Here is a 15,237-nt window from a genome sequence, read left to right as displayed (position 1 = left end):
TTAAATCAGACTGTACTTTGGTGGTCGTGCCACATCAAACCACATTTACAGTATCAAACCGTGTCAGAGGTGAATACATGGAGGTTATTAAGCACTTTCGGTTTCTTCGGTTCACTTCTAGAAAACCGATTAAAAATTCAAATTATAGATGACTACTGTATATCAAATAGAAAATAGTGTTGTATGCACCGTTTATGTTAAATATGAAGAATTTTCAGCATCATTACTGCAGTCTTCAGATTTGCTGCATTTCTTATTCTCAGTGTTGAAAACAGTTGTGCTGCTTAATATTGTGTAAACCATGATATTTTTTTGCAAGTTTTGTTTTATGAATTGCAAAAAAAACTTTATTTGAAATATTTTGTAACATTTGTCACTTTTGATCAATTTAATGCATCCTTACTGACTTGCTAATCATGGTTCATTCTGAACCAAAACTTTTGAACAGTAGTATACTTTGTTTACAGTTGAAAATATATCTATTTTTTCTAACAAGATCATTCTGACCCAAACTTCACTTTTAGTGTATCTTCCCATGTTTTATAGTTGCGTTCTCTAATTTGGCTGAATATTGACTCTATCAAATTTTGAGCAATAACGACACATATCTTTGATTTGCTCTGACATCTTGTCATGTATATTTGATGAACATATTTTCTTCCCAGTGTGCACTGACCAGCTGATAATTCTTATCTGCGAACACAAGTTAACTTCACTGTAATGTAGGCCTTTTGAAAATCGAGATCTGCTGTATTGTTGCTCTGTGTGTCAGGTTATATTTGTCAGACATTTTTTGGGCTGGTAATGATAGGAAGGTCATGTGTTCATGAAAGCTTGGATCGTCTCAAGGCTCTGTTTGTACAGTCAATGTTACTCTCAGAAAGAAATTGTTTTCTTCTGCCAGTTGTGGGCTCATGATGGACTGATACACTGGAAGCAAAACAACCAAAATCTCTTAATTTGCGAAGGATTATGTAGAATTGATCAAGTTTTAGCGAGACCACCAGGTCCTAGAGAAGTGCAATAACCTTATCTAAAGCCGAAGGACAACCATACTGTATGTAAGACCAAAAACAAACTATATAGAGGTATAAATGAAGCCACTTAATTATGTATCCTGTTTTGTTAGAATGTAAAAATGGACCACTGTATATTTGGATGTCACTGCTCTGAACACAGATTTTATTCTGTCGTCTTCGTTGATGTTGACCAAACTTTGCATATTTGAATTGAACACTTATATTTTAAAATTAGTTTTTGTAATGAAATGAAATACTGCCCAGTTATTTCAACAGCAACTGTTACTTTTTGCAGACTATATCATGCGTGGTTTACAATGTTTGTTTTCTTCTAAGCTGCTAAACCTTACTGGACACATGCACAGATGTAAGTACAGTATGTTTGTTTGTAAACAATAAAGGACTGGAAAAGAAATGAATCGCTTTCTGATATCCACTATTTTTAAAACCTTTATACTGAATCTCAGGACGGCATCATTTTAAGTACCTCACTGACTGACTTTTTTTCCATGTAGCAGAATACACATGCATATACATATAAATCACAATGTGAAAAATGTTAATAGACAGGGACAAACTCAAATCCAGGTAAACTAGTTATACTACAGGGAAGCTTGGGGTTAGTTTCAGTTTTCTTTTTCTTTTTTTTTATGTATCAGCTTTAGGCAATGCCTCATTCGTGCGTTCACTTTTACCTTACCCGACACCTGTTCAAACCATTCATTACTATACGGAGTGATATGAATGTGGCGTGACAAGCCTTCAATCTTTACAACAATGAACAGATTCTCCAACTTGCAATTGGAATTGCCTTGTTTAGTCATTTAAGTCAACATCACACTGTTTTTATTTATTTTATTATTTGTTAACAAGGTAATTTCCTTACAGTACTTGTGTAAAAAAAAAAAAAATAGCAAGAACAAGGCCTCAGTACAAGTGTGAATGTTCAAAGATGACATCCATAAGCATAAATGACAGCCTGGAATCTGAAATGCTGTTTAAAGTTGAAAAAAAGTCAGAGTTTGCTTTATGAAAAGGGTCATAGTTCAAGCTACAGATACAATAGCGCAAACATATCATCACTTGGTAATACTATGCAAATTAGAGCACAAATTGACATCGGCTCACCCTGACAAAATAGAAAATATAATGTGCTATTTGATGGATTCCTGTGAGTTTACATCAGGCAGCTGCCATATATTCTCATTGTTTTATGAAATATTTACATTATTGTTGTTAATATTGCACAGTATGCACACAAGGCACCCTTTAACCTGCGTCAGAAAGCCTGAATAAAAAGATAATTCGGTCATTACTGCCGTTTGCCACTTTTGAGACGGTTGTTTCTGACTGGTTATATACTGTATTTTAGGGCAGGGAGACTAATTCTACTGAATTTAAACAAACCAAACTTTTTTTTTTTTTTTATGCATTTCACTTCCTGAAATACATAAAACAGGGACAGAACTATAGTCTTGGCATCTCTGTTATAATCAGTCAGAATGGCCACCCTTAAAAGTGATACAAGGAATGCACCAAAATTGAGAATGTACACACGCATCAATACAGCTGTAAACTGAAGCTAGACTAAGCTCTAACTAAATGAAGCGTCAATAAATTAGTCTCAGATGAGCAACAAATTGAATTGGCATAACCAAATTCATGAAAATGGAGTATGGGCAAGTGAAAGTAACAGTGATTTTAAATGTACTACAGTGTAAGTGCACATGGAGGGGTTAGTTTGTGTGTATATTGAGGGTACACTACAGTCGTGAAATTCAAAGGGGTTTTCCATGTGGTGTTATGCATAGTGAGAGAAACCTGAAGGCACACCAACACACTGGGAATGGTTGAGGAACAGGCAAGCAGACCCAGTGTTCCCTGCTCCCTCATTCCAGTGGTTCATTAGGTGGCGGGATCTTGACGTCCGACGGCTCCACTCCCCAGATCTCACGGGCGTACTCCGTGATGGTGCGGTCACTGGAGAACTTTCCAGAAGCAGCAATGTTCCTGATCACTGTTTTGGTCCATTCTTTTGGGTTCTGATTAAAAATAAAAATAAAGAGTAGGGATTTTTACTTATAATGAATGAACAAAGCTTTTTAAAAAAAAAGTTGCTATTGGGAAACAAGCAGTTTTGCCCATACATCTATTTCTCAAAAATCAGTTCTACATTTTGACCAGTGGAAGACACATTTAAACTCCAAGTAGATCAATCAGCCAATAAATGGTCATTTTCAGATTATGACCATCGGCTAACAATTAACAGGAGTGTCAATTACAAAAACATTTTCTGTTCTCAGATATTTTACATAATTATAGTTTATAACGTATCATTAAAAATGCAGTTTAAAATTCTATACAGTAATTATAGGTTTAATATAGATCATACAGAAAAAAATATTTAAATGTTCAAATTACGAAATAGCCATTGAAAACCCCATATTGGCAGACCATCCAAACCATCTTAACTCACCTTGTACAGTTCATTAACTTTTTCTTGACTACTGATATATGATTCATAGTCTGCAAAAACCTTGAACCTGAGAGAGAAAAACAACAGAAGTCAGACACCAACAAATGAAAAAATAAAAGTGATAATGATACATAACATATATAACATACATAACATAATGATACATAACATACATAACATAATGATACATACATACATACATATATAACATACATAAAAGACACCAGAAAATGCAAACTATTTCAAAGAAGGACTGAAGCAATAAATTACATTCAGACAAGTGCACTCTTTGCTGCCCACCTGTCATGATTCATGAGCATGTTGACAATGTCTTTGAAGAGTTCAGGCTCTTTGGGGCTGAAGAACCCAGTGCTGATTTGATCCATCACCTGTCTGAGTTCAGGCAGACGCTCGTAGTATTCCCTGGCATTGTATCTAGATCACAAACAGTGATGTTATTGTAGACTCAAAACTTAAACTATTAAAAGTTGTTTTTCAGTCACTGAAATAAAGCTGAAATCAAATAGAAGATAAATATTAGATGAAAAACTTGAAAAAGATGAACTCATGAAAAAGTAAATATGTAAAAACCAAAAAAGCATAAAAAATAAATCACATAAATAAAATAAATAACCAAAATTTTAAAGAAAAAAAGCTTAACATAAAAACTATAATAGCAGGGGTGAATCAAAGGTGATTGGGATGGTTTTGTGTAAACAGTTGTGTAACAAGTTTATATTATAATGAAAGGATGCGTGACATACTCTTTTATGTAGGCCATATAAGCCAAAACCCTTCTTTTCAGAATTAGATTTACTTTAGCATAATCCAGCTAGCTCTTGCACATTTTTTTGTGGATGATTAGGGGTTGCACAAATGAAGAGGTTTGGAAAAAACAATTTCGAGCATAAACAATGGTTCTCTATTGCAAGTTTGGTCATTTTCTTAATTAGCAAAGCCTTTAAACACTGTCCCAATCACCCAGAATCATGCTGTCCACATCCACCTAAATTGTGACAAAATAAAAACAACCCAATTCTGAATTTTTTATTGATTTTGTTGCAGTAGACTGAGCATCATATTCATGTTTCCATCAAAGGTTTGTGTAAAATATTAGTTATGACAATTTTAGGACCTTATTACGAAACCTAGCAAAAGCTATTAATTTTCCTCATGCATTTAAGGGTCAACTTCCTGTTTGATGCCTGCTCCGCCCACCTACAATTTTTACAATAAGGTCTCACAGCTAGGGCTTGGCAAAAAAGGTTTTATTTTCCCTCATTAGGAGAGAAAATAATCTCTGTATAGTTATACTATCCCATTTGACCTTATGTCCCAATCACCCTTAATTCACTCCTATATAAATAACACTAAAATGACAGTGATCACAAAACAAATCCAGTCAGAAGAAAATAATTCCACAAATGATCAGGAAGTTACATTTATGTTTGGTAACACTTTACTACAAGGTTTCATTGGTTAACATTAGTTAACTACATTACTTACCATGAACTAACAATGAACAATAATTCTAATGCATTTATTAATCTTACTTGATGTTAACTTCAAAATTTACTAATAAACTATTAAAATCAAAAGTTGTACCCATTCATATTATTAAATGGTCCAGAGCTGTAACGAACTATCAATGAACAGTTATACTTATAATAACTAATGTTAGAAAAGATTAATAAATACTGTAACAAATGAAGTGCTTATTGATGGGTAATTTTAGCAAATGCATTACCTAATCAAACCTTATTGTAAAGTGTTTGACTTTATCATTCCTCCCATCTAGACCTATGTTCTCTCTCTTATTCGGTTTATATCTATTCACTCTTTCTCACCCCTTTTTGTCCATGGCCTCCACATCCTCGACCCGCATGCCAAAGATGAACAGGTTTTCCTCTCCAGCTTCTTCTGCCATCTCCACGTTGGCGCCGTCCATGGTGCCGATGGTCAGAGCGCCGTTAAGCATGAACTTCATGTTTCCCGTCCCGGAGGCTTCGGTGCCCGCCGTGGAGATCTGCTCGGACAGGTCGGCAGCGGGGATCACTGAAGAGCAAAGCACATGACAAATTCAAATTCCATTATAATCTATGACATCCAATAAATAAAGTAACTATGATGCAACTTTAACAAAAATAATTATTCGATTATCTTGACAAATATCTGATCTGATATTTTTATGGCATCAACAGTTGTTAATGCGTTTACTCACCCTTCTCAGCTAATGAGACTCTATAGTTCTCCAGGAAAATGACCTTCAGTCTGTCTCCCACCACAGGATCATGGTTGACCACCTCCCCCACTGAGGTGATCAGTTTAATGATAATCTTTGCCATGTGATAGCCTGGTGCCGCCTACAGGAGGCAGTGCAGGATCAGAGAAAAAAACCTTTTAGCACTGGACTCTTTTTAAACAGTGGTTATCAACCTTTTTGACTTTGAAGGCCCCTAGAGTCCAACAACATTTTCGAGCTGCTTGTTTTCAAACTTTTTAACAGAAACTGGGAGTGTCAATATATTAAGCTATTTATTTTACTGAATCCAGAAGTTTCACAAACAGTATTTTCTTTAATAAATCAATAGTTGTTGAGGGCTAGGGGAGACAAAAATAAATATTTCAAGTTTTCACCTTGGTTTTATGTTTTTTTTTTTTCTTCTTTTTTCTTTTCGTCAGCATTTCAGCGAAGTTTGATTATGTTTGCTGAGACCTCCTAATTGAAAACTACTGCTTTAAATCATGTCAATCTAAAGTACACAAAAATCCCATAATGACAGTTATCACATACTAATATTATTCAGAATCCCTTAAATCATTATCCCAAATCAAAGACAACTCTTCTGATTATTCCTTTCACTCCTCTATCAGAAATCTTGCGAGGAGCACTGGTCGAGGCAAATTTATGGTGAAATTATTGTCTTTCCACTTCTGTATTATGGCCCCAAAAGTGCTCACTGGACCATTCAGAAGCTTAGAATGGCGCCTATAACCAATGCCATCATTATGTTTTGCAACAATTAGGTTGCGAAGGTCTTGAGACAGCTCTTTGCTTCTACCCATCATGAGATGTGTCTTGTGTGACACCTTGGCAATGAGACCTTTTTGTAGGCCATCATTTGGGACTGAACCAGCTCTTATTAATTTCCACTGACAGGGGGCTGGATTGCTTTTTAATTACTGTAAGTTTTCAGAAGTTGTCTTGGCTTTCCATGCCTTTTTGCGCCTCCCTTTCTTCATGTGTTCAATACTTTTTCCCTGTGTCATTTGACATTATTACACATAACTTAATTTCTGAACTTATTTTTGTTTGTTTCTTTGTATGTATGGCTTACTTGGGTTGTTACCAACATCTGGTGAAAATTTCATGTCAGTAGCACCTTTGGAAATATATTTACTGAGAAAAATTATGACGTGTTCAATACTTATTTTCCCCGCTGTATATCGTTTTTTTTTTTTTTTTTTTTTTTACTTATTTACATACCTTTCCTCCAATCATTACGGTCCTGGGAACAAACTTCTTGTTTGGTTCTTTCTTGATCCCTAGAAAAGTGCAGAATAAAATTTATAAAATCACTCATTAAATCATTCATTAATTTGAGCTATTTTTACAAAGTATCTATGATATAATTATGATAAAACAAAAAAAAGTGCAATGTTCTCTTTGGTCAGTTCATGAGTGCTCAGATAGGTGGCAGTGTTCAAGCACTGATCTTCTATCTTGAATACATTGCTGTGTTTTTCTTTGTATATTTTCGTACTGTTGTATAGAGTGATGACATGAAGGCAGTTGAGCAGTTGTCTCTTGTACTCATGGATTCTTTTGACATGGATGTCAAAGATGGACTCAGGGTTTATCTTTACTTTGTACTCATTCTCCAGATAAGCTGCAAACTTCTGCTTATTCTCCTAAAAAAAAAAAAACTTTAAACATGAAGCCAAAAATTCTTTCTTTTTTTAATTCTTCTGTCTTTTTACATTTTGAAAAAGACTCCTGTACATTATAAATATCAAAATCGAAGAAGGTATATCTTTATTTATAAAAAACGAATTTAAATGTAGACCTGCTTCACTTTAGCCACATCCCGAATGAACATTTCATCATTGATGAAGTCCAAAAGTTTTCTTAGTTGGAACAGATCCGTCAGGAAGTCCTCGCCAATTTTCTGAAAGGGAAAGATAGTGAGGGACAGAAACAAAAACTGTGGGGGTAGAGCGAGCTGGATAAAATAAAATAAATAACATTTAAACTAATATTCTACACAACTTTACACCAACTGCATGAATAATAAGTTAAGGAGGTCACCTCAGCGATGATGTCAGCCAGGCCAGGGTTGCAGAGCAGCAGCCAGCGACGAGGTGTGATGCCGTTTGTCTTGTTCTGAAACTTCTCCGGCTCAACGTCACAAAAGTCTTTAAATCTTAAACCAGTTAAAAAAAATACATTAATTTCTGCAAGTTCTAAATGTAACTATATCAAAAGTACTTAATGTCAATACACACATGACCTAAATAGCATTAAAATAAAAATGCTTCCATGGCTCCCTGGAAATAATTCATTCGCTGTCAACTATTTTTGTATATAGACTTATGCACTCTACTCACACAGTGGTTTTGACAATGTCTGAGTGAATCCGTGCAACTCCGTTGACGGCGTGTGACCCGACCACACAAAGGTGAGCCATGTTGATCCTCTTCGGATCGCCCTCCTCGATCAGAGACATCCTGCGCAAACGATCATGGTCGCCTGGATACAGCGCAGCAATTCTCTACAACAGAGAGTCCATCAGACCAACCAGAAATAACTATGATGATCTTGAGTTAGTGTATGCGTGTATCCTCACATCCATATGCCGCCGGTTGATCTCGTAGACGATCTGCAGGTGTCGTGGCAGAAGCTTCTCAAACATGTAGACAGGCCAGCGCTCCAGAGCCTCGGGTAACACCGTGTGGTTTGTGTACGCACACGTCTTTGTGGTAACCTCCCATGCCTACATACACACATGCGCACTTTAATGCGGATTTTGGAAAGTTCAATTATAAATAAAATAACAAAATGTATAACTTTAGTACTGAATGAACAATACTTTACAATCATTATATTAGCAATACTTTGTCTATCACTCATGTCAACATGACTAGGCAGAAAAATACAAATGCTGAACAACAAAACAGCTGTGAAGGAATTATCTTAAAACACAGTTTGACAGCCTGAACATCACACCTTTTCCCAGTCCAGCTGCTCTATATCCACCAGGATTCTCATGAGTTCAGGAATCGCCAGAGCCGGATGAGTATCATTCAGTTGAATCGCCACCTGAGAGAGTGGTTTTGAAACCGTTATTCTTCGTGAGAGCAAAATCCTTTGCCGTTTTTACATTTGTGACTGAAAATTCAGTCAATTAATGTTTTTCATGTCATATAACCTTTTCAGGGAAAGCCTCAAAAGAGGTGCGCACGGGATCCCTGCAGCCAAACTTCGAAGATTTAAAGCGTCTGATGATGTCCTGCAGAGTAGCAGCCACCACAAAGTACTCCTGCTTTAAACGGAGCTCCTTCCCTTCGAAAAACTAACACATGCACATTCAATGTTAAATACAGACACACTGAAAGCTTTACAAACAGCAACCCATTCCATTTACTGTCAGTTTTTCAGACAAAATAACCAAGCATTGTTTTCTTAGTTTAGTAGTTGTGTGAATAAAAACAATATACACTAGTGTATCATGACACAGACTTCCATTTTCAAACTTCCTCAATGTATTACCCATGTCAGTGGCACTGTTGCACAAGATAAGAGTTTTCTCTGCTGAAATCTGCTCATGCCAGTCAGCTAAAGCTTATTTTGCATACCAGCATCGACAGAGTCTAAATTTACACACATATGATTGTCAGTGTTTATTATAGTTACTTAACGCATATCACGTTCAAATTCCTGCTCTCTGTTCTCTCTCTCTCTCTCTCTGTGTGTGTGTACATTCTGTCCATCAGACCATCAGGCATCCTCAGCAAGAGTTTTATAGCATTGCAAAGTGAGTGTACGTACATTGTCATTGGGGTAGAGCACCCGGGAGATGTTCTCTGCCAGGTTTCGGTCCAATACAGCCTGGATGTAATCTCCCACATTGACTACAATTAAGAGAGAGTATTTCAAAATTACATGCTAAAATGCCTGTTTTGTCGAGTATTCCTTGCAAGCACAGTCTTAAATTAGTTAAATGAAGTCTTAAATTAACAATAAGAGTTGGGAGAAAATGGGATGCGCGTCATATACTGTGTGGTATGTCTTAAGTGACAGCAGCCTAATAAACCTGCTGCTGTCTGTCATTAAGGATAGTAAAATAAACACTTGCTGCTCTTGGCTGAATAACTTTTGTAGCTTTAATAAGGATTAATCGATATTTAATTTATAATTTACGCAGTGAAGGCTGTGAAGTGTTTGATAACTTTATTCAATTTGTATATATATCCTACCCGTTAGACCTACCCGAATATCATAAAGCACTGTTTACAAGGTTACATGGGTCAAAAACAACATCAGGGCAAGTAAAAATCTAAACTGGTCTGACTGGGCCAATAGAAAAAAACTGAGCCCTAATATATATATAGGGCAGGTAAATGTGACATTTATTATAATGGGTTTATGTGAAGATTGTTTTAAGTTCACTTAAATTAAAAGTTATATTTTTTAAAGCCTAATAAATGTTAAAATGTATAGCTTTTAATTATACTGTAATGCTGAATAGCTATAATTAATAGGGGGGGGGGGGGGGGGGAATCAATTTCATAGAGAGATCAGTAGCAGTATTGGTATCGGTACTGGCCTTAAACAAATATTTAAAACTCAGGCTACTGTCTTTATGTTGTTTCTACATTAATTTGGAGATTAAATGTGAAATTTTAAAGTTAGATGCAATTCATCTTGATTAATTACAGAAAAATGTGAATAATTAGTTAATTTTTTAATCGATTGACAGTACTAGTGTGTGTGTGCGTGTGTAAGTGTAAATATATAAATATATATATATATATATATATATATATATATACACACACACACACATTCATTGTATGCATGTATAAGCCTTAATAAACCTTACGAGTATGTGTCTAATATAGAATGAGACATTTACTGTAGAGCTCAGAGGCCCAACAATCATGAAGGACGCTCTCAAAAGCAGGCGTATCTATGGGTAACGCTGGCCTGTTGCCAGCTGCTCTCCTGTTTCTGTGCTGCTGATGCATTGCTCTAGTGAAGAGGCCTATATTTAGTATTCTACGCAGAAACCATTCTCCCAGGAAACAAGTTCCCTTTTATATAAACTCAACTGAGAAGGTAAGTGTCGACTCAAATCAAACTAACAGTAATATAAAAAACTATTTCAATAATATTGCAAGCAACTGGAAATTTCAAACATGTAATAATCTAAGCTCACACAAAGCTCACCTGGAATCCTCCAAACAAACCAGGACAGAGAAGCTCACTTAATTTCAGCGATTCAGCCAAAAGTAGAACTGAACCATAAATGTGTTATACTGGAGCTCAGACTGCTTATCATGTGAGCTGATCACTGTATTGACTCACATTCTTGCAGGTTGAAATCATTAGGAGCTTTGGCAGACCACAGTCTCATAGTATTCACAGTGTTGTTTTTATAACCAGGCACAGGAGTGTCATAAGGCATCGCAAGCACCACCTGCCGAAGAAAAGACAGAGCGGTACAGTAAAATATAGACATGAACTGACTTTAATTTTGCCATCCTATTTATCCACAATTACAGTAACAATCAAAAGCTCTGTAAGTTTTTTTTTTTTTTTTTAAGAACACAATTTAATCAAGTGTTACAAAAAAATTATATTTTAAATAAATTATGTTCTTTTTACCTTTCTATTGAAAAAAAAAAACATGTATAACGGTTTCCAAACTTATTAGGCAGCACAACTGTTTTCAAAATTGATATTAATAAAAAAATGATTCTTGAGCACCAAATCAGCATATTAGAATGACTTCTGAAGGATGTGACACCGAAAACTGGAGTAATGTTGCTGAAAATTCAGCATTGCCATAAGAATAAAGTTATTAAAGTATTAAAGTTTTTTTTTTTATGAAATATTTTTATAATAATTAGAAATAATATTACTGTTTTACTGTATTTTTGTTCAAATCAATGCAGCCATGAGCATAACAGACTTCTTTCAGAAATATTACAATCTTTTGAATGATAGTGAATGTGGTTGAAGTTTTATTTTTTTCTATAGCTATGTTTTCCCCCTGATATCCCACTAGATTATCACTGACTGACCTGAGTGTCAACCCACTTTGGTCCCTCATGAGTATGCTCCACTCGGCCATAGAAATGCACAGGAAGCATGTACTCGGGACGGGCCTTCTCCCAAGGGTTACCATAACGAAGCCAATCGTCAGCTTCCTCAACCTAAAAAAAATAAAATAATTATATTCATATTTTCAATATTTGATCTACTATTTAAATAAAATGAAATGCATGGGTTGACATATAATGAAAATTACCAATATAAATACTATTTTTCAGTTTTGGTTTACCTGCCAGCCACTGGCGATCTTCTGATTGAAGATCCCAAACTCATAACGAATGCCATAACCATATGCCGCCAAACCCAGAGATGCCATTGAGTCCAGGAAACAAGCTGAGAGAGAAAGCAGACATCAAACGTCCAATATGTCAGGGACGTGTACTAGGATGTAGGAAGTTTTAAATGTAGGTACCTGCAAGACGCCCGAGCCCTCCGTTTCCCAGCCCTGCATCCTCCTCAATCTCCTCTAATTCTTCCAAATCCAGTCCAAGCTGAAGGTCAATAGATTTCAGAACAGATCATGTTCAAAAAAAAATTCACATTGGGCAACACAATTTCAACCGATTATGCAAATTTCGTGCAGTTTAATGTTTCGGCAATTTCCGTATTCTCTCATTCAAACAAGGAAGGGTTTAGACTAAGAGTTTTGCAAGCCTGTGGCAACTGGCCTACATCCCCCATGAGCGCTCTGTGGGTGAGCAGGGGAAAAACAACAGCTGTTTCTAAAGTTTCAGGATGTTTAAGTAACAGAGCTCTGGGACAGTTCTGCAATTCAGAACAAAATGCTTTACAAGAGCATTAAGTTTGCTATGTCAGTGATGCATTTTACCTGGTAGATGGCCTCATCACAGGTATTCTGCAGCCCAAGATTTATCATGGTGTTCTGTAGAGTTCTGCCCATGTAGAACTCCAGAGACAGATAGTGGATGCGCTGCAACAAAAAACACACAAATAAAACCTCACTGCATGTGCACAGAGATATCTGAACTAGCAGATCATGTAGGCAGAAGACCATAGAAAAGATGTGACAATACAAGCTTACAGTGATTAGAAGATGCAACATTTTACGGTCATTATACTATCTTATAACAATACAATTAATCAGTATATGAACTGAAACAAAAGGTCAACCAATATGTTGCTTTTTCCCCTCAAATTGGCTGTTTATATTATATGAATTTACTCCAATATTATAACATTTACTTAAATATTTAATAAAAATATTTGAAAACAGGAAATGTGTATTCTCCACATTTTCGCAGTCAGTGTAAGCTTGTATTTTCACACTTTTTATATGGTTTACTGCCTACTTATACTCTCTGGTATGTTACTGAAGTACAACATTTGATCTTGTTGGCTTGGTATCAACTTTTCATAAGAGTTCATTCATTAGATGTCTGCCCTGGGAGAAGTTTACAGACTGCTGGAGGCCTCAAATACACATTGAACAACATCTGAATACCACAGTAATAAATAAATGCATGCTTCAGTTTAACATGCTGAGATGGGGCTTAATCACTGCATATAGTGCATACTGTGGGTTTAAATAAAGTGACAGTGTTTTACTGTTTTTCCAAGGGTCTGAACTTCAACAAGCGTAGTGCTTGTTCCTGGAAATGCTTCACATATTGGTGTGCTCAACCATATAAAGCTATCTGCTTCCATTAAGAGATATCTAGACAGGAGGGGAAACACAGGCTTTCATTACTGGCTCAAAGGACTGCACACACACATCTCTGGAAAGCTGTGAAGCCCAGAACAGGAACATTCAATAAATAAATAATTTCCAAAAGACCTAAAGTACAGAAAATTACCATGTAATGCTTCTTTATTTCAAAATACATGGTTAGGCCTAGATTCCATGTTCATCAACAAACAAGTCACAATAAGCTTCGCAGCCACATCAATGGAGCCACAAAAGACTAAGAAAAGAAGCACTTTCTCCTAGTTACTCTCCAAAAAAAACATCATGACCTCCCTACTCATTAAGCACCCAGGTAATAGTTGTCTATTAATAGCCACAAGTGATGCTGCACATGGACCATGTCAATGCATTAGATAAAACCGATTATCTTCAACTGGGTTTGACAGTATAATGCAATCTGTACTTGCCCTAGTGAGCACAGAGAATAAGTGGTAGCAAAATACTTAATAACTGATGCCCTAATATGACAAGGAACAGATCACACTTTTTTTTTTTAACAGCTGACCCCATGTCAATGGAGGAAGCTGAGGAAACAAATACAGGCCTTTAACTCTCCCCAGAATACAGTGAAATGAATGACTATCTCACAATAAATGAGGAAATGACTGTCCAGGTCATATTCACTAACATTTACAATGCACTATGAATATGATTATGGTTTGTGCACTTAATTTGAACTAAAGAAGACACTTGTGTCATGCGCAGCAGTGTGCAGTAATGCAATCATTGAGGCCCAAACTTGTCAAATGCATAAACAAAATGTTTTAATAACATTAATTCCACATTAAATGCATTTCATGTAACTTAACGTTATCCCACTACTGCACAAACATGCCACTTCCTCGCTGCAAGAGGAGGAAGAGATCCGTACCTTCGGGTCTTTCTCATAGTAATACTGCTGAGTGCGGATCCAGCGGCCCACCAGGTGATCCCGCACCGTGTGTGCCAGGGCGAAGTAATAATCCCGCGGGGTGGCCACATTGCGGTCCTTCACTAGGGTGAAGTGAAGATGCCTGTTGAAGCTCTTTTTGATTTCGGCAACATCCCCCAGTCCAGCTATACCACGAACACTGATCTGCTTGCGCTTTTCCTGGTCGGTTAGAGGTTTGGACATGTTGCCAATGCGTTTAAAAAGCAAAGAATGAAAAGTGTGGACCCTTGACTTGTGCACAGCTTGGTGCGGTGGAGAAGGACTTTACACGCACTCTTCCCTGGCTTTGAGACACACCCCTATGTCAACTGGAGAAGAAGGCGGGTGGGCTTGAATCCCGCCTGTTTATTGGCCAGTGAAACTATTGTAATTGCGTTCCCATAGGTTTCGTGAGACGTCAATCATCCATGCAACGCTAACTACATGTTTACTAATGTATTCTGACCAAGGTGAGCTGGTTTGAGCGAATTCGCCGTTTTAGTGTATAATCATCTGCATTTGGGCCAGCAACTATTATAACATAATAATGTAACACCATTGTTTTTTTCAGGTCGTAGTAAAGATGACTTATGTAGACTTGCCCATATCCTTGCGTTTCATACGAGCCGAGTTTCCATTATTATAAGTATACTTTTTACTAATTGATACAGTTCCGGATTGATTTCGATCCACAATCTGGCCGTATATGGAGCCTTCAAGCACCCAATAGAAAACATTTAGAAGTGGGAGGAGTCGGATTTAGAAGTGAAGTCTGATTGTAAGTGTGGG

The 15,237-nt window shown here is 36.5% G+C and overlaps 1 protein-coding gene across 1 annotated transcript; it reads right to left on the bottom strand.

The window, feature by feature from the left end:
* Nucleotides 1–1,859: 1,859 nt before the first annotated feature.
* Nucleotides 1,860–14,779, bottom strand: pygb (phosphorylase, glycogen; brain). Its single transcript, XM_084393290.1, has 20 exons — nucleotides 14,410–14,779; nucleotides 12,663–12,764; nucleotides 12,246–12,324; nucleotides 12,063–12,166; nucleotides 11,803–11,934; nucleotides 11,084–11,195; nucleotides 9,545–9,627; nucleotides 8,925–9,068; nucleotides 8,723–8,815; nucleotides 8,343–8,489; nucleotides 8,104–8,267; nucleotides 7,805–7,919; nucleotides 7,563–7,664; nucleotides 7,260–7,407; nucleotides 6,983–7,041; nucleotides 5,717–5,858; nucleotides 5,343–5,550; nucleotides 3,796–3,930; nucleotides 3,496–3,562; nucleotides 1,860–3,061 (listed from the first exon to the last, which is right to left on the bottom strand). The coding sequence occupies exons 1-20, from the start codon at nucleotides 14,650–14,652 to the stop codon at nucleotides 2,909–2,911; spliced, it is 2,532 nt and encodes an 843-aa protein (XP_084249416.1). The 5' UTR covers nucleotides 14,653–14,779; the 3' UTR covers nucleotides 1,860–2,908.
* Nucleotides 14,780–15,237: the final 458 nt, after the last annotated feature.

Source organism: Rutilus rutilus (assembly GCF_951802725.1).
Source record: "Rutilus rutilus genome assembly, chromosome: 21".
Classification (NCBI taxonomy): Eukaryota; Metazoa; Chordata; class Actinopteri; order Cypriniformes; family Leuciscidae; genus Rutilus; species Rutilus rutilus.
Note: the sequence above shows the minus strand (reverse complement) of the source record. Positions and strands in the feature narration are given on the sequence as shown.

Bases quoted from the DNA above. Each gene is read 5' to 3' on its own strand.
- pygb (XM_084393290.1), bottom strand. From the start codon at position 14,652: ATGTCCAAACCTCTAACCGACCAGGAAAAGCGCAAGCAGATCAGTGTT. The intron at 9,628-11,083 runs GTGAGTCAATAC...TCTTAATTGTAG, and splicing joins TGATTTCAACCTGCAAGAAT to TCAATGTGGGAGATTACATC. The intron at 5,551-5,716 runs GTGAGTAAACGC...TTTGCTCTTCAG, and splicing joins AGTCTCATTAGCTGAGAAGG to TGATCCCCGCTGCCGACCTG.